The 18789-nt window shown below is 39.5% G+C and overlaps 1 protein-coding gene across 1 annotated transcript in view; it reads left to right on the forward strand.

Annotated features, from left to right (window-relative positions):
- Window positions 1-578: 578 nt before the first annotated feature.
- The window catches only part of MEOX2 (mesenchyme homeobox 2), a 52904-nt gene continuing 34693 nt past the window's right edge, over window positions 579-18789 (forward strand). The window contains exon 1 of the mRNA XM_021538313.2: window positions 579-1541. Coding sequence (XP_021393988.1) covers window positions 1031-1541 — 511 coding nt within the window. The 5' untranslated portion in view covers window positions 579-1030. The remainder of the gene's footprint in view (window positions 1542-18789) is intronic.

An 18789-nucleotide genomic window follows, 5' to 3' on the forward strand; every position in this document is an offset into this window, starting at 1 on the left:
GGCAGAGGGCAAGAGGGGAAACTTCTCTGTGCAGCCAGCCTTGCTGGCACGGTGGGCGCCGGTAGGTTCGTTGCAGAACCAGCCGCCGATGCCGGGGCACAGCGTGAGGCTGTGGAGGGCAGCCGGGGCAGCGCCGCGGCCCGTGGCGAGTGCCGGGGCGGTGGGCGCGGGCGAGGAGAAGATGGCCCGCGCCGGCACCTTCCGAGCGGGGGAGCGCAGCCGGCGGCCCCGCACGCCGGCGCCCTCGCACCTGGGCTCGCAGGTGAGGCGCTGGCGAGAGCACTTCAGCTCCCGGGGAAACGGGGAAACGGGGGTGGCCCCCGCGTCCCCCGCCCCAGAGTCACCCCCGCACGTCGCCTCACGTCTTTACTGCGCTCCCTCGCCCGCCGCTCGCGGGGGCGGCGGGACCCCGAGCGGCCCGTCGGCCCCGACGGGGCGGTGATGGCCTGCGGGGCCGTGCGGCCGCGGCGAGGGGGGCTCGGGCAGCCGCGCGGGGAGGCGCGGCCCGCGGGGGCAGGGACGAGCGGGCTGCGCCCCCGCGGAGCCGCCCCCCCGCCAGGCCCCGGGCGCCCGGGGCGCGGGCGCGCAGCGCTGCCGCCCGCTGACGGAGCGGCTCGGCGCGGGGACGGCGCTGGCGTTTTGGAGGGAGTTTGCATGTGGTCAGTGCTGTGCTGCTGAGCCAGCCCCCAGCTCACATTACACACTACTGTATTTATAACCTCTCGAAGCTGTTTCCCCCTTCAAGCAGTTCTCTGGGACCACCTTCTATTGGCTTCAACCTCTCCCACTTCTTGACATCTGAGCAGCTCTGAGAACGGCTCATCTAGGTCCGAGTGTTTATGCAGCGGAGACTGGCCACTAGGGCTAAAGATCTGGATTATTTGAGCTCAGCTGCCTGCTGCAGAGCCTGTCGGTGCCGTTTTGGAAAAAAAAATCCCAGCCCCGATCTGTTTACAGTGAAAGTTGACAAAGGGTGGTGAAGTTGGATCTTTCCTAAACTCTCCTGCCTGGAACCTGAGACTTGCATGCCATGGATCACACACTCTTTGGCTGCCTGCGCAGCCCCCATGCCACTGCGCAGAGCTTGCACCCTTTCTCCCAGTCTTCTCTTGCACTGCATGGAAGATCTGACCACATGTCCTACCCTGATCTGTCTTCTTCTTCTTCCTCTTGCATAATAGCGGGATACCCCAATGAGGAGGGCATGTTTGCCAGCCAACATCATAGGGGGCACCATCACCATCACCATCACCACCATCACCACCACCAGCAACAGCAGCACCAAGCTTTGCAGACGAACTGGCACATTCCTCAGATGTCGTCTCCTCCCGCCGCGGCCAGGCACAGCCTCTGCCTTCAGCCTGACTCAGGAGGACCCCCGGAGCTGGGCAGCAGCCCCCCTGTCCTGTGTTCGAACTCTTCCAGCCTGGGCACCAACACCCCCACGGGGGCAGCGTGTGCGCCAGGGGACTATGGCAGGCAGGCTCTGTCCCCGGTGGAAACAGAGAAGAGGTCCGGCAAAAGGAAAAGCGACAGCTCAGGTAAAAACTCGCGCGTTCCCCAGCCGGGGCGGGATCCCCGGGTGGCGGGGAAGTGGCGCGGTCGGGCCCCGCGGACCTGCCGCCACTCGGCTCGGCTCGGCTCGGCTCGGCTCGGCTCGGCTCGGCTCGCCCGGCCACGGCCGCCGCCGTGCTCTCGCCGCCGGCTGACACCCGGCTGCAGGGTTGCTCCTTCCCTCCAACGCGCTCTGGGGATCTCCATCACTAACGCAAACTTTATTAAAGCTTCGGGGGGAGAAATAGAAAGAAAAAATTCAGCACGTGATAGAGTATGAAATCAAGGTGGTGGTGGGGCGGCGGGGGGAGAATTTCCTACAGCCAGAGAGAAACGTTTGTAGTTTTGGTGCGGTTTTCAGCATCTGGTCCCGCGGCCCCCTCCCCCCTGCCCGATACGACACCTCTGCTTCAAAATTCAGAATCCAGCGCGCTCCTTCCCCTCCGCCCCTTCGCGGAGCTGACTGCGGCTCCGAGGCGATTGCACAACGCTTGGAAGCTCTGCCTTGGAAGCGGGGATTCGGGAGAGGAGCTGATGCCTTGCTACCCTGTAGGATCTGAGGATCCCTGTAGGATCTGAGTGATCTCTGAAATCCTCAGCGTGAAGGGGCAAAATTTGGACTCTGTGAAGCAAACGGGTGATTGGGAGTTTCAGAAAGCTGCTTCACTTCAGTTTTCTGGTGGCGGGGACAGAGGAAATGAAGGAGCAGTCTGCCTTCTAAAATCACAGTAATTTTTACATAAAAACATGTAGACCCACAGTCATTCCAGACTGATGATTTGGCATCAATGAATGGGCAAAAAACCTTGACATTATCTCTGCTTTCTAAAATAGCAAAGCCTTTCAAAGTCCTGATCTGACAAAAGGCACTCAGCGAAGGCAACGCAACTGATGGGACTTCCATTAGGGCACACATGAACCGAGGGGTCACCAAAAATATAGTGAGACAGGCAGGAGGCACTTGAAAGAGAGAGGGCTCAACAGATTGAAAACTCAAGAGCTGGCGTAGCAAATTATTTGTTATCACAGAAGAGAAAGTGAAAGGCTTTTCCAGATATGTATGAAGTTCACAACTGAAACCATAACCTTTCACTCAAAATGCTGTAAGCTTAGCCAAGCGCAAGCAACAAAAAGGATTTAAAAAAATAACCCTCAAGAATACCATCACTTCCTTCCTTGTCCATTACATTAGCAAATACTAACAGTTACAGTAATTCAGAACGTATTTATCTGCATTTTGTCTTACGTAGCTGGTGTAGCTGCTAAAAACTCATGCATTTAAAGCTGTATTTAGTTCAAACACTGCTGGTAAAATCTTTGTGTTTGTCTTCTTTCAATGAGAAAAAGATTTATCTGATTTTGTGAGGTGTATGAACAGTCCCTGTTACAACTGAGAAAATAACTGGATGCCTGCTGGTGTAAGGATTTATTGTATTTGTTGGTCTATTTAAAGCTAAAGGAAAAAAGGAAATTGGTCCCTTTCACTGTCAGAGAAGTATCCGAATCACTTTCTGTTTATTTCATTCTGCAATGCAAAAAAAAAAACAACAAAAAAAAAACACCAGTGAGGAATGTCCTAAACCTTACCCTGAAGTGACTGGAGCCTTCCACTGGATTAGCGGACAAGAGTTCAAGCCTTTAGCCATGGTTATGCTTATCTTGCAATGCACTTCGAGCCTCACTTTCTAAGTCTTTCTGAAGATCAAGGCAGGTAACTATTTCCTTCTCCCTTCCGCTAAGAAAAAAATACGACCGTTCACACAATTGTGAATCTCTCAAACTGAAAATAGATGTCTTTTGACAACAGCTGCATAGTTGCTATATGTTTGGTTTTTCTTCAGGAAAAGCCTGAGTTTTGGACTGAATATTTAACCCCACCCCTTTATTAGTCCTGAACTCTGGTGCTAGATATTTAGTGCTATTCTCATATATGGCAGCAAGAATTATTTTAATTTGCTGTGTTTCTATATTTGTCATCCATAATTGCCCCTCATTTGATTAAACATCATCACCTTTATTTCTCATTAATCTTTTTTTTTAAGACAAATGACTGTGCTTGAAAGAATTTCTTCCATGCCTTCATCAGACTTGGAACTTCTTCAATAGACATTTGTAAAAAATCCTAATAGTAAATAACTAAAAGGTGAAGAGAGAAAGAGACTGCTTTAAGTTTCAGTGCCAGCATTCTGAGACAATTATTAATGCTCTTGCTTATTTACACATACATTTCCTCTTAAGCACATCACTTAAAGCCACAGAATGCTTAGCGTTTTCTTGAGCACTGAATCTGTTCCGCATTTCAGAGCTGAATTAACCTTAGGCTACCCCTTTCTTCCACTACTTAGCTTTTGTTTCTGGGTATTTAAGATCACAAAGCTGAGTTTGTAGATAGTTTAAATAATGTAAAACATGATCATTCCTTGTATCATTTACCTTACAAACAAGTGACTGTTTCTTAGCCGAATAGCTACTCTGAAAATTTACTAGAAGGGACACCCCATTTTACTTATTTGTTATGATGTTGGGAGTGCAACATTTTAAAATTATAAACAGAAATCCAGAGAGCAAACAGAATTTAGAATGATAGGCTGTGTGTTTTTCCCTGGAATTCACATATTGCAAGGGAATGGGAGGATATAGAAATATTCTTTTCTAATCTTTTGCAGTTTCATTTGGGATTGAGAAAACAAGGTGAAATGTGCTCTCATGATAGTTATATAAACTGACTTACAGTTTTCTTTAGCCCTAACCCAGATTTTAAGCAGTTTGGGAAGTTCCCTTTGAAGATATTGAAAAGGCTGCTACAGAACAGGGTGAAATTTTCAGCTGTTCTCGTTGCAAAGGACTGGGAAATACTGTTTATGTAGTCATCAACCCTGCTTGCTGCAGCTGTCAGTGTCTCCAGGTTTTGTAGTTGCTCTCTCATAATCTGCAGAACATTCCTTTCAACCTGCGTAGGCCCAGAAGTGGGTTGGTAAAGTTGCCTGTGAATTATGAAGAGGTGCACATAAATCTTTATATGTTAACATTTTGCTGTGAATAACGGCATCTGCATCCTCACCGTAACTCAGCTCTTTGGATGTACAAGGCCATACAAGCAGAAAGACAATACTAAATTGGAGGGTTGGTTGCAAATGAAATAGCTTATTTTAAAGTGCCCTAATGGTCAGAATTATCTGTGTGCTAATGAGGTGCGGATGAAAACCATGCTGAGTGTATAGAAAACATATTCTTGAAGTGCTTTGTTATTTTGTGGTATGAGTTGTTCTATATGGAATATTTTGGATTTTTCTAATGCCTCCCATTCTCATTACTTGCCTGTGAGTTTCAGGGCCATTTTATTTCTGTTTATTATAAAGTAGATTTTGATTCTCAGATGATGCAGAACACATAAGATGCAAAGTTACTTCTGTATTTTCCTAAGTTATGTTACTTAGGTCCAAGTTTTCTTAAGACTTCAGTCAGGAAAAAAGCATATTAATGCCTATATAGGAAGTGTTATTTAGATTTATTGAGAAATATGAAAAAAACAATTGAATCTGGTATCATTAAGGAAGTCTAAAATGCTATGGCGAAAGAAAACAGCTGTACTATGCTGAAAAGACCAGGGGGAGGCTGAGTACAGTTGAAGGAGTTCTAAGCAATACAGCTATTCAAACATTAAATTGTAAGAGATAAATATATAAGAAAATTGCATTCCTTTGAAGTCTAATGTAATTAAACACCCTCAGGCAGGAAAAGCCTTTTTAAAAACAAAATAACCCAAATTTTGCCATGGGAAAATGCTTTCTGTGTGGCATAGGATTCCAAGGAAAGGCCAGCAGGTAATAAAAATTATTCATATTTTTGAATATATTTACAATAGTAGCATTTAGAAAAGTATTTCAGGAATCCACTGTTTCAACAGTTCACCCAAGTGTTTCAATACCTGTTCTGGTGGGTTTTGTTTATTGACAAATCACATGAATAAAAGCAATACTTCCCCCCCTCCCCAAGTTGTAATATTTTATAACCTACCTATTCTCAACATGCAAGCAGCAAAAAGTTGTATCTCCAAGGAATTTATTTTAAACATACCTAAATATCATAAATCATATGTACTTGTTTGAAATGGTCTCTAAAAAGCAGGTCATTTTGATAAATGAATGTAAATACTGTGAAATCATGAGTTTTGAGGACTTTTGATTGGTTTCTGAAACATGTCAGTAAGAAAAATGAGCTGCATGCTTGTAGTCAAAAAGCACTGTGTAACTGATTCATCAATATGTCTGTGCTTTTCAGTGTGGTTGTAAACAGAAACAAGAAAAAATACACAATAAAGCATAGTTTTTCTGGAAAGAGTTAATTTGTTTGGTATCTCATATAAAAGCATCACTTATAAGAAAACAACAACAAAATCTCTGTAGATTTTATAAATGAAACTATTTCAAAATTCGATGAATAACACAGACACTTTTAGGAGAAAATCTTCAAGACTGATTGCTTATCAAATGATGGGCTTACTAGTGAGCTACTTGCTGAATTGTTTTAATAGATTCAAGAAATTCACTTTTGTTCTCAGGAAATATAATCAAGAATTTTGCTAAGACTAAAATTTTGAAAGACTCTTTTGCTCATACATTTTCAAAATGATTTGCCCCTAGCCAAAGAAGAACTTTGTGTGGACAAAAAGAAAAAAAAACAACTATGTATAGCTCCTATTTATGCATTTCTGTCTGTTTGTATAAATGATTCAGTAGGATTTACGGTTCTCTTCTCCCCCTCCTCATCAACCCACCCTTTCAGAAATATTGGAAGGCTTATCCAGACCTTCATGGGATCACAAATGTTTTAGTGAGAAGGTCTATTCACTCCAGTGAAACCACTGAAGTGCTCACGACTTTTTAAGCAATCAGAGCTTAATTCTTTTACTTGGGCATTAAAGAAAAATGATTTATAATTCTTGTAGATATTTACTGATAAAATGTTTGATTGCCTGTTTGTTTGAAAATTGTCAATTGAGCATTTTATATACACATTGAATTTTAGCTACACTGGTTTTAACATCCTAGGATAAAATTTGTGCTAACATATCTAGTTTGATTTCTGTAGTATTTTCTAATGTAAGTAATCAGTCTTTTTTATTTGTCTTTTTGCCATTTTTAGACATGTCAATTATTTAATAAATATTTTTAATTGAGCCTGTTAATCTGCATATTGTTTGCCATGTGGAAATACTCGTTCTTTAGTGATGCAATGACTTCATATGCTCTAGCTCAATTCCTCAAGAGTAGGATTGAGCTCTGTGTCTTGAAATTCAAAGGCAGGTAACATTACTTTGCTTCTGTCTGCTGATGCCCTAATATTGCTTACTGGATTATTGCTTTCAAAGACGCTGTTACTTGGCAATATGAATAGTCGATGTAGCATGTTTCTCCCAGTCGCAAAAAGTACTCTACCAAAATGTACTCTACCGTTTTGTAAGTTTCTGGAAAGGAAGAAAAATAAATCTGGCTTCATCTGCTAGACTGAGCAAAGTTTAAACCCATCAGTAAAACGTAGTTATGGTGGGGTAGGTTTCAACCCTTACTTTTGCTATGCTACCCTGTGTCCTTGTTCTAATATACTTAAGAATGCAACTTGAAAGGATGCGAAAGGAAAGTCATATTTTTTAAATATAAATACTTGCATATGTCACTAATAAGGTTTCTAACTGAAATAGTGTGGTGTTAGAGAATTTTGATAAACAGTGCTTGAGGCTACTTCATTACATCAGTGCACAGCTGGGCACTGAACCCAGTCCTATAATCTGTCTCGAGCCTGTGCCCTGTCCTTTTATGACTGTTTGCCCAACTTACATAATGGCCATACCAGTGCTTTCCTTCCATTTGGGAAGTACTGTAATAAACTTTCATGAAACTAAAAGCTTTGTGTGCGTGTGTGTGCGCGTACATGCTTTTTATTTTTAGTAGGCTTTAAAGACTTACAGATCTGCATCACAATTTCTTTAGTACTGCTAGTTGCAGAGTATGAGCAAGATGGTGAGCAGCCACCCTGCAGAAAAAGCCTTCCTCCTGCTACTCAGCAGGGCAATTGCATCACCTTTACCAGCATCAGCTATGTGACTGCACGCACGGTCAGAAGCCATTTGACTTCTGTAGTGAGTGTCTGGGGTCATCCATGAGCATGTAGATGCTTTTCTATTGTGTTAAATGAAAATCTGAATTCAAAAATAGCCTGATGCAATTGTGCTGGGTACATGCAGTCTAGTCCTAGATTTTAAGTATTTGAATCAGTAAAAAGAAAGTTATTGAAATAAATGGTTTATAAACGGACATGCTAGGGGAAATTTCACCAGGAAGATACTGATGACAAAACTACTGATTTTTGTTAGGACCACTAGAGTTAAAGTTCTTACTCTAAATGTAGCTTAGCTTGGCAGAAGGAGATAGATCAGTTAGCCATAGAAGTGCTTAAATTTTTTTGTTATATGCTGTCTTGAATTCTTCCAGCGGCAAATACGGCCAAGGAATGCTTGTTTAAAAAACCACTGCTACCATTGGTCTTGGTTTTCTAGCATGTGTTGTCCTTCTTATTTATTAATACATATTACCAAATCTATGTCCGTTGATAATTTTACCTAAACCATATCATTTAAAATAATATTTAATAGACAATGGTATAAATCACAATGATGCTAGTCATTTTACTCTGTAAATTTTATACATGCATCTGTAACTTCACTAGTGTGGAGTTGCATCACTACATCCTAACATTCAATAAATGATGGAAAGTGAAAAAAATCCACATTAAAAAAATAGGATATAGTAATAGACAGTGCACTGTAGGACATGAAAGATTTCTTCTGAAGTCTTCTATGAAACACTATAAATAGACTACTTAGGTTGTAAAAATTCTACTTGCTAACATCAGTAATATTAAAGTAATATTAAAGATGTAATATTCACTGTATATTAGAAAGGATATCTTTTTTTTTTTTTTAAATCTTGGACCTACAGAAGGCACTAAGGCACCCCCTATTCAGAATGTGAGTTGATTTTCTATGTGGAATTGTAAATTTTTACAAGTAGTTTTGGATAGGTCACTTGACTGGAATTTGTACATATTAATAAAGAGACATATTATTAGCTGCCAAAAGAGAAATCTGGAATAATACTTGGAAATTTGCTACTGAATATTTTATTTTTTAATGATGGATGTAATCACTGAATGCTGTGCATTCTGAAATCCCTGGAGCCTCTTACTCAATGCAATGGAAAAAAGGAGTCTGAAATTTGTATTGAAAATTACCTGTGATGAACAAACCTCAAAAAAAAATATCTATGAGAAGCTAATGGTCATGTGAAAGAAAGTAATATTGTACTTGATTATATGTATTCTTTTGTTTTTCTTCAAGACATAAAACAAAATAATTGACGAAACCAAAAAAGCAAGCCTCAAAGCAATGAGTCAAACCTTTAATTAATGATAGAATAGTTTTACTAAACCAATAAAATCCAGTGGATTTTTCTTTTCTTTCTTTCTTTCTTTCTTTCTTTCTTTCTTTCTTTCTTTCTTTCTTTCTTTCTTTCTTTCTTTCTTTCTTTCTTTCTTTCTTTCTTTCTTTCTTTCTTTCTTTCTTTCTTTCTTTCTTTCTTTCTTTCTTTCTTTCTTTCTTTCTTTCTTTCTTTCTTTCTTTCTTTCTTTCTTTCTTTCCCTCACTTTCTTTCTCTCTTGTTTTTCTCTTTTTCTCTTACTCTATTACAGTCTTTCTCTTGCTCTTTCACTCTTCCTCTCCTCTCCTCTCCTCTCCTCTCCTCTCCTCTCCTCTCCTCTCCTCTCCTCTCCTCTCCTCTCCTCTCCTCTCCTCTCCTCTCCTCTCCTCTCCTCTCCTCTCCTCTCCTCTCCTCTCCTCTCCTCTCCTCTCCTCTCCTCTCCTCTCCTCTCCTCTCCTCTCCTCTCCTCTCCTCTCCTCTCCTCTCCTCTCCTCTCCTCTCCTCTCCTCTCCTCTCCTCTCCTCTCCTCTCCTCTCCTCTCCTCTCCTCTCCTCTCCTCTCCTCTCCTCTCCTCTCCTCTCCTCTCCTCTCCTCTCCTCTCCTCTCCTCTCCTCTCCTCTCCTCTCCTCTCCTCTCCTCTCCTCTCCTCTCCTCTCCTCTCCTCTCCTCTCCTCTCCTCTCCTCTCCTCTCCTCTCCTCTCCTCTCCTCTCCTCTCCTCTCCTCTCCTCTCCTCTCCTCTCCTCTCCTCTCCTCTCCTCTCCTCTCCTCTCCTCTCCTCTTCTCCTTTCCTCTTCCTTTCCTTCTCCTCTCCTCTCCTTTCCTCTCCTCTTCCTTTCCTTCTCTTCTCCTCTTCCTTTCCTTCTCTTCTCTTTTCCTTTCCCTTGCTGCTTCTCAGACTAAAGAAAAACTAGTTGATTGAACATTATTTTATAGCAAATAGGATATGAAAAACTAAAACTGAAACAGATTACTGCAATATTTTAAAAGTCCTTCCTTCTGCATTCTCTCAGATCTCTAATAGCTATTTCTTATTTTTAGCAAGTAAGTCTGGACAAATGCTGCCTTACATAAACTGTTAGATACTCTTCAGTATCCTCTGCCACTATTGTGAGTTCAATTCTTAAACTGTGATCTTACAATGATTGTAGTATGCATTTAATTTTATATGTTGGGAGATGAATGAAACCTCGGGAAGCTGAAGTCAAAACTAGCTATTGAGTGGAGCCAGGACTTCACAGCTGAAGTAGTCATGAAGTAGTACTTTGATATGAGCACTGCCGAAGTTAAGTGTATGTTTACACATTTTGGTGAATTGAGGGCATTAGTCACTTAAATTTACCAAGCGGAAAAAACGGTTTCCCACTTTGGTTCTCCTAAAAATAGATACTAAAAAAATCTGTTGGACATATGTGGGCTGACAATATAGCTCTGAAGAGAGCTGAATGAACTGTGGAGTTTTCTACCTGCCAAGGAAAAAATGGCATATTCTAGATGCATGCAGTATACGCTGAGTGTGCATGGAGGCCTCTTTGGCAGAGGGTGTTTTGACACAGTGAGTGAGGCTCCTCAGGCACATCAGTCTCAATAGCTTTTCAAGCCTTTCATTTTCTTTCATCTGGTGAAGAATAACAGAAAGCTGTAGGCTTCGTAGAATATGTGAACAAGTAAAAATTACTCATTAAAATGTGCTTATTACTGTATAAAGAACGGTAGGAATAGTGACTAGATTTGTGAAAATATCTCCCAAATTTGTGAGAATATCAGCTTGGCTTACAGAAGAAAAAAGAATTTAAATCAGAATTGTTGATAAACTAAATGACAACATATTTTGCGAGGCTTTGCTACACTGAATTGCTAAAAATGGTGTAAATGGAAGCTTGGGCAGCTACGGCAATGTTGACCACTCAAAGATTTCTTGTAAAACTGTACTTAGAATGCCAATAGTATTTTCTGCCAGAAGAAAGCAGCAGTATAACTGGAGCTTAAGCACATTCACGCCTTTCAAAGTTATATTTTCAAAACTAGACATTAAAACCTAGTAATAGTCTGCAATTCATACCCACCTAATGCAAGGCTTAGGAAGAGCTGAGAATGTTACAAGTTCTTTGCAGTTTGGTTTGACTGACTCAGAATTGACATAGCAATATTAAGCTCTTCCCCCCTCCCCGCGCCCCCCCCCCATTCCTATATTCTTATTTTGGGAGTACCACAATGACCTCAAGCTGCAGCTGTGTCTTAAGTCTTTGCGTTCCTGAGGACATTAGAACAATACACACTAATGGTCTCACTCCTGGCTCCCTTTCCCTCCCTCCCTCCCTCTCTCTCTCCCTATTTCTTTTTTTTCACAAGTCTATTTCTGAAGGACTGTGCGATTATATAGCCTTTCAATTTCCATTCATCCATGCAACATGAGCACTCTCTTAATTTCAAAACAAAAAATACAACCCTTTACCTTAATTGGATTTCCATTAGATGTAACCTACAATAACTTAAGAACTGCAGTGATCTGCTAAATAAGGTAATGTAATGTTAGTTCTATTTGGCAATGCAAGATGAAACAATTATAAGTCAGATAAAAATAGAAGGGTTCATTAGCAGTTGTTCATGGAGCATCTTGAATCTGCAGAATTATCTCTTTTTTTGGTATTATTAGCACTTAATTTACATGATTTTTTAAATAGCTTATTGGGTCAATAAAGAGAGCGGCAATTCTGTCTGTATTATTTGTTTGGTGTTAAAAGTGGCAAATGAAATGTCTTAATTTCTAAATTAAAAAAAAATAATGCGAACATTCACAGGAGAAAAAAACTGGAAACAAGAGTGCAAACAATTTTGATTGCTCCATATTATGAAGAAATATTCTGCTGAACTTCCTTATAGTTTTGCTTAGTTTTGCGTTTTCATTTTTCCTTCACTCATTCTAACTCCTTTTCTTCTACATGTCAGTACATTGCTACAACTTTGTGAGGCAAATGTCTTTATTACTTTAATATGAGGGTATGTACAGAAATCTAATAGCATTCAAACCCTATACATCGATCTTTATTTCTCTGGTTCCAAACTGAAATACAGACAAAGAATATTGCCAATTGAGTTTGCAGTCTGCTGGCATGAGAAATATCAAAGATTTCAGATTTTTATATTTGCAAGCAGATTGGGAATGCTTTGCCACACATGACACCCAAGCAAACAATTTTTTTGGATAGAGGTTGTGTGTTTCAAGTACAGTGGCTAAAAATGCCCAGCCATTTTAAAGTATGTTTGGTGAAATATAACTTAGAGAATGATCCAGTCCTTCAAAGTTCTTGGGAAAGCCATTTCCTTTCCTCCTGCAGTAGTCACAGTTTTGCCAGTCTGTTACTCTAATTCTGTCACAGTTTAGGTTACTGTGTATAATTTTTCTGGAATTAACAGTATAATGTTGATAAAGTTAAGCACAAGCATGTCATTTACTACCCTGTTGTTGATTCCTTCAGCTCGATGCTGTGCGGCTAGGATATGTTTGTAGTTCTACCACGTACGAGTAGATAACCTGAAAATATTATTTATGGAGGCTTAGGCTTATCTTGTGTATTTTGAGTATGTTTCCACAGATAATCGATAGTCTTAATTCACACACAAACAGAAAGATGCATCCATGTTAACCGGGAAGCATTTAATTGGGTTTCTTATGTAGATAACTGGAAAGCTTGGTGTTACCCATATAGTGGGGGTCTCGCTGCATCTTATTGCTGTCCTGTTAACTAAAAGGACTTTGTTAACCTAACAGCAAAGTCTTACTGCAAAAAGCAGACCTGTAATCTACAATGAGGTGGAAATGCAAGAAGTATTTCTCCTATCTAAGGTGTTAATGCAAACCTACATGAAGCCTTTCTAATTCAGAAGATATTGGAGGTGAGTACATGTTCCCTAAGTACCTCTGGAAGAGCATTTCTGTGAATTTTGGAACTGAAACAAGTCTAGGGAATATGTGTATCCTGTTGGACAACAAGCACAAAAAAGGAGGTCTCACTAGTCAGCCTTTGCACCTTCCCTGTCATGTCATTTAATGGCTCATATATCTCTGCTCTCCATAAAGCCAAACTTTATGTGGTGAAGGTCGGTTTTTTTACAAATCCAGACAGCATTTCCTTTCCTTCCAGGGTAAGAATGCACAGATGTAGGAAAAAAGTGCTCACAAAAGAGACTTGGGTGAGCTCAAAGCATCTTGTAGGGGCATAAAAAAAACCTTTGTCTTTGGTTTCCCTAGTGCAAGGCCATAGGCTACTGTTTTTTCTGACCAGGTTGAAAGCTATGATTTAGAAAAACTTATTTTGCTGTGACACTTTGCAAGTTATTTCTTTTTGTCTTCTCTCTTTTCAACATGTTTTCAGATTGTTTTGCAAATGACTTTTATACCACTTAGCAGAAATTAAATCCTGTTTTTTCTGCTCTGGTCCTCTCCTGGATCTTATTTTAAGCCTGCCTAAATCAAAGCTGATGAAATGATCATACCTTTCAATCGCATCCTTTTGAAATTTCCTTCCTAAAATCATTCTTCTGGTTCCATCTTATATTCTCGGAGTTAAACTAATTTCACTGTAAGGCGTTGCCCAGTGCCTCAGTCAATATTTTGGATCCTGTTTCTTACCTACCTCAACATTTTCTCCATGCTGTCTTAACCACGTTCTTCCTTTTTCCATTCACACTTTTCTCTGTCTTCAGTATGGCTCACGTACATGCAAGAAACATCTAAAACCAATATTCTGTCATTACCCATTTTCACTAAGCTATTGTCTCTTTTACCATGTACTTCTTTTTGGTAATGGTCGGTCTGTCACGGCTCTTCTGTGGACTTTGGTCTGTAAGAAAAGTGTGCAAGACAGGAAGTGAACAGAAAAAAAAAAAAAAAGAACAAAAAAAGGTCCTTCATATGCCCTCTCTTCTCTAGAGGTTTTTACTCCAAAAGAGTGTGGACCACAGAGAAGATTCTGTACACAGCTATAGCAAAAATCAAGCATGACCTAGACCTGACAATACTGATTTAGTGTCTAATAGCAGGGCTGTGTGTAAAATAGAAGTACTTGAATCTAAGCCAAATGTGTGAAAAAAATTTAACTTTCTTAAAATGCACTCTTTTAACTCCAAGAATTTGGGTAATTACTTGCGGCAGAAGGAATGTGGTTCAAAGACAGTAAAGTCTCATTTTGAAGGGGCCTGTAAACTCTTTAAATAGCATTGGCAAATTGTTCTTTTGCTCCAGTTTTCTGTAAGAAGAGTTTTGAAAACAATAAAATATTTTTATGTGATTAAATTTCACTGATATAATAGACATTAACATATATCTGGACTATGTATGTTATTTTAGATTTGGCATATATACATATATACATAGATGCATACATATATCAAATCTAAAATAAGAGTAGATAGGGGCCTGGATAGTCCATGTGATTTGACTAGAGCAGCATTTGGTTATGTTGTGTTATTTTATTTCTAAACATGTTTTAAAACCAGTTTAGGAAGGAGGAAGAAGCTTTAGGAAGGGAGAGAAAAGCAAAGTTCTGATGATACCTTTTGAATGCTTGAGCTTAGCAATTTTTCAGTTATTTTCAGTGTCTAGAGTTTTTAAGTGTAATATCAGAATGCATGGTAAAATTACCGAATATCAAATCTAAACTCTGGAGACATAAAATCACGTGAGGATCAGCTCACAAGATTGGCTGCTTTAGGGCTAGTCTCCAGTGGGCTTTTTTCCACATAAAAAAAAAAATCACCATAAAGTTTGGCACAACCTTCAGGCTCAGTGAAGAGGGTATTATTCCAGGACTGAAGTAGACAAAACCAGTAGATGCCAGAATTGAGGTGCATTTGCAGGGTAGGATGGAGACAGTTTTACAGCTTTTGTCTCAACTCTTCCCTTGCTAGGAGTAAATCTCTTTGGGTTTTTGGTAAGAGCTCTACCAGCTTTATAGGGGAGGAAGGGAGGAGATGCTAACAAAAACCTATAAGTGTGTTATGTCAATAACTCACATTTCTGAAGGACACATAAGAATTTGACTATTTGAGAAGACTTTTTTTTTTTTTTTTAATGCAGACAAATGATCTTCTGATCCTATAGACAAATAATCTTCTAGACAAATGGTCAAAATTTAGAAAAAATATAGAAAAGTTATAGGCTTCTGACAGTGGAGTCTTCCCTTCCCCCACCTCTCATCAGCAAGCTGATGTTTCCAGTAACTTCAAAAAAACAGAAGACCTCTCTGTAATCCTAAATGTGCATAAGGAACAGATTAAAGTCCTGATTTGTGAAAAAAAATGAGCATATGCTTAAGAGACATTGACTTCAATGAGAGTTAAGTACGTTCTTGCACACACTTCTTGAACTAGAGACTAATAAGGATATTAAAATATTAAAAAGGATCGAGAGGCTGCTCCTCTTGAGGAAATGCGGCAAAATTGCCATAGCTGAAAAGTATTTTGGTCATAATCATACTGACTCTCATCACCCCTCACCTCGCTTCCAACATATACAGAAGAGTAAAAACACTTCTCTCCATCTCTTCCCCTCTCTTTTCCTCTTTTCTCCATGCTGGTTCCAAAGAAGAATTACATACTCTGCAGTGTCTATTAGTGATGACATTATTTCCAGTGTAATGAATGTGGATGATGGTCAGATAATACAGTGGACAGTGGTTGAACAACCCCCCTGAGAGTATTAATTATAATATAATTAATTTCATTTTTGTATGGCTGATTTATGTAGAGGAATCTTATGTACAGGGAAAAAGGTACCCCCTGCCAAACAGCAATCCATATTAATATTCTTTTATTAGACGAATGACAGATGGAGTGAAATAGTGATGACTAAAAAGCTTGAGTGTGGGTTGATTCCTTTCAATTCAGTATGACAAAATGGGTTACATATATGGTTTTTGAGTGTGGTACTCATTTATTAAATGCTCATTTGGATTTTAAAAAATAGCTTGCCTTCATTAGACATCTTGGGAATCAGACTCCATGGTATAATAAATCTCAGTTGCAGGAATTTTGGCCTGCTACTCATCTTAAAAAACTCTGAATTTTCTTTTTCTGAGCCTTGTCTCATTCTCTACTACAGTCCTCAGTAATTTATCCCTTCTCTTTGTTATCCAGATTTAAAAGGCAGTTGTCATACATTCTTATAGATAGTAGTAGTCAGTTTGGGGAGTATTTGTTTTCTTCAAGTCACTAATTCCAAATTTTTTTGTTTCTTTTTCTTCATAAAAATTCTTTATATGACTGAAGCTCAGACTTAACTTTGGCATAATGGCCATTTAGCATAGTATAGTTTAGAGGACATAATTTTTGTAAGAATTACAGAGCAGTAGAAACTTTGAACCTAGTTTGGAAAAGAAAAACTGATGGGAAGGGTTCTTATTCAGTAAAACAAAAGCTGAAAATCATCTGTATGGTTTTTGTCACACCTTATATTTTATTAAATTAACTTATATAAATTAGCAAAGATGCCTTCTGCTAACTCTGTTTACGTGGTTCTTGAAGCAAAGTTCTTCTTGCTTCAAGTCAGAAGAAAACCCAGATTTCCATTCATACTTTTGTATGTTCACTAGTTGCTCTGTCCTTTGCTGCTGTATGTGCTTTAAAAATAAAGTGAGAAACTCAGGTGTTATTTCCTTTTGTCCAGTCATGAACTTGCTTGAAAGTGTTGAATATTTCAGTATTCTCTGTAACAGGCCTGCAAAATTTCTGTTTTTTTAATCGGAGATTTTCTGAATATGTTTGAGATCACACTTTTCTTCAGACCAGTTTTCCCAAGGGGGAGGAGGACTGGAAATGGACTATTACTCACCCAGCATTAGCATCAGGCAATGCTGTACATTTTCTGTGTGATCTGTTCGATTTGCAGAGGTGTGTACTACTATAATTCCTGTCTGTCTTCATGGTTGCCCTCTAACATTTAAAAACATTCTTATTATTATTTAGTACAGATTTTAAACATCCTAGGATGTACCAGAGTCCAGGCACAATGATGTATCCTGGACTCTTGCAGAGCATTGCAGCTCCTGTATGAGGATCCATGCCTCTGTAGGTTGGACTTAGTTGTCTTGAACAGCAGGAATTCTGTAGGTTTAAAACTTCCCTTAGCAGGGTGTGCTGATGCACATATTGACTTACATTCTATTGCCACACCATTATGTGATCTCCTTTTTGTTTTCTTGTATAATTAACTTGGTATTTTTTTGACTGTTTCTTCTGCTATGTTTTGCTTTATGCTGATTTTCAGTGTGTATGCTGTTTTCAGTCTTCAAATCCGTGAGTTAATTTTTGACCACCTTTGGATAGCCAAGATGGATTAATGTATTAAACATTAAATGTATTAAACAAAAAAAATTGCTCTAAAATATATTGTTTTGAAAGATACAGTTTTACAAATACTCTATACAAAGTTTATGCCAGCTACAAATAATAAAATACAGCAAATAGTCCCTAACTGGGTATTCTGCAAAGTTAGTGTTTTATTCTTCTAACTATACTAAGGAATTTAAAAGCTGGAAAAGCTGGCATTAAACTTAAAGGGCAATGGAAAGTTAGTAGCCTAAACATTTGTTTTGATTCATATGGAGGAAAAGAATTTGGACCAGATGCTTGAAAGGGCTCAGAACCCAGAAGCCCCCATTGTTCTTCATTTAGGTGCCTAAATGGTAACAGTTGGGTGTGCAGTTTTCTTGAAAGCTGATCCTTTTGTGTTGAGGCAGCTTTTAGGTTTTAGTCTATCTCTTCTTGGCTATAGAACTTGACTGTTAACATTATGTTCCAGAATTGTCCCACATCTATATCCTTTAAGAATTTGCTTATTGTTAGGTGGTCTATTGTTAATATTGCAAGGCTGCAACCCCTTCAGCATGTCCTGAATTTTAAAAATACATGTCCCTCATATTGCTTTCATCGTGGAGACATTAATTCTCTGCATCTAATGTTTTGATAACACCTCTGCAAGGAGTTCAAGCAGAGTGTGGACTCTTAAAATGATGTAAATTCATATGCTTTTGTTTGCTTTAGGCTAGCTATCCTGTAAAATACAAAATATTTTAGAGGAAGCAGGGCTTTGCACTTTCTTCCATGAAGTAAGCTTCCAGTCCTAGAGAACTTCTCAACTGATTCTATGTCTAGATGGCTGCATATCAGTGCGCTTATACTTTAGGGTTGATAAGATATAGATGATCATGAAATACATAATAGCAGCATTGGGTTAAATCGAGATCAAGCAAAGTATCTACTGTGCCTTCTTACAGTTAAGAAAACAATAGTAAAGATTAGCTCTTATTTTCACCTAAGTTCTGTATGCATGCATGCACACACCTCCACACACATGCACCCACACACTCACACACACTCACACACTCACATACAATAAAAGTACCATTTGAAATTCTTCTCTGCTGTGGGGTGTTTAGGATGTTGTCTATGATTTAAAAACACCTTTGGGCTTCATTCTTGGGTTAAAAATTCTAAAAAATTAAACACATTAAAAGGGTGAGGCTATTAGTAGGCTTAAAAGATGAAATTTTAATTAAAAAAGCCCTCATGATACCCTGCAACCCCAAAGTAGAGAAGATGAGTTGCTTTGAACGAAGACAGTGTCAAGAAATCAAGGAGAAAAAGTTTAGTTTCCAAAAACTTAGCATTATAATTTTGCCAGGCAAACTGCCCCTGCAGAGAAGCAAGTACATTACTTTGGGCAGTTCTCCATGACTATGCTCCCTACAGGAATCCCTGTGT

Source organism: Lonchura striata, chromosome 1 (assembly GCF_046129695.1).
Source record: "Lonchura striata isolate bLonStr1 chromosome 1, bLonStr1.mat, whole genome shotgun sequence".
NCBI classification, from domain to species: Eukaryota; Metazoa; Chordata; class Aves; order Passeriformes; family Estrildidae; genus Lonchura; species Lonchura striata.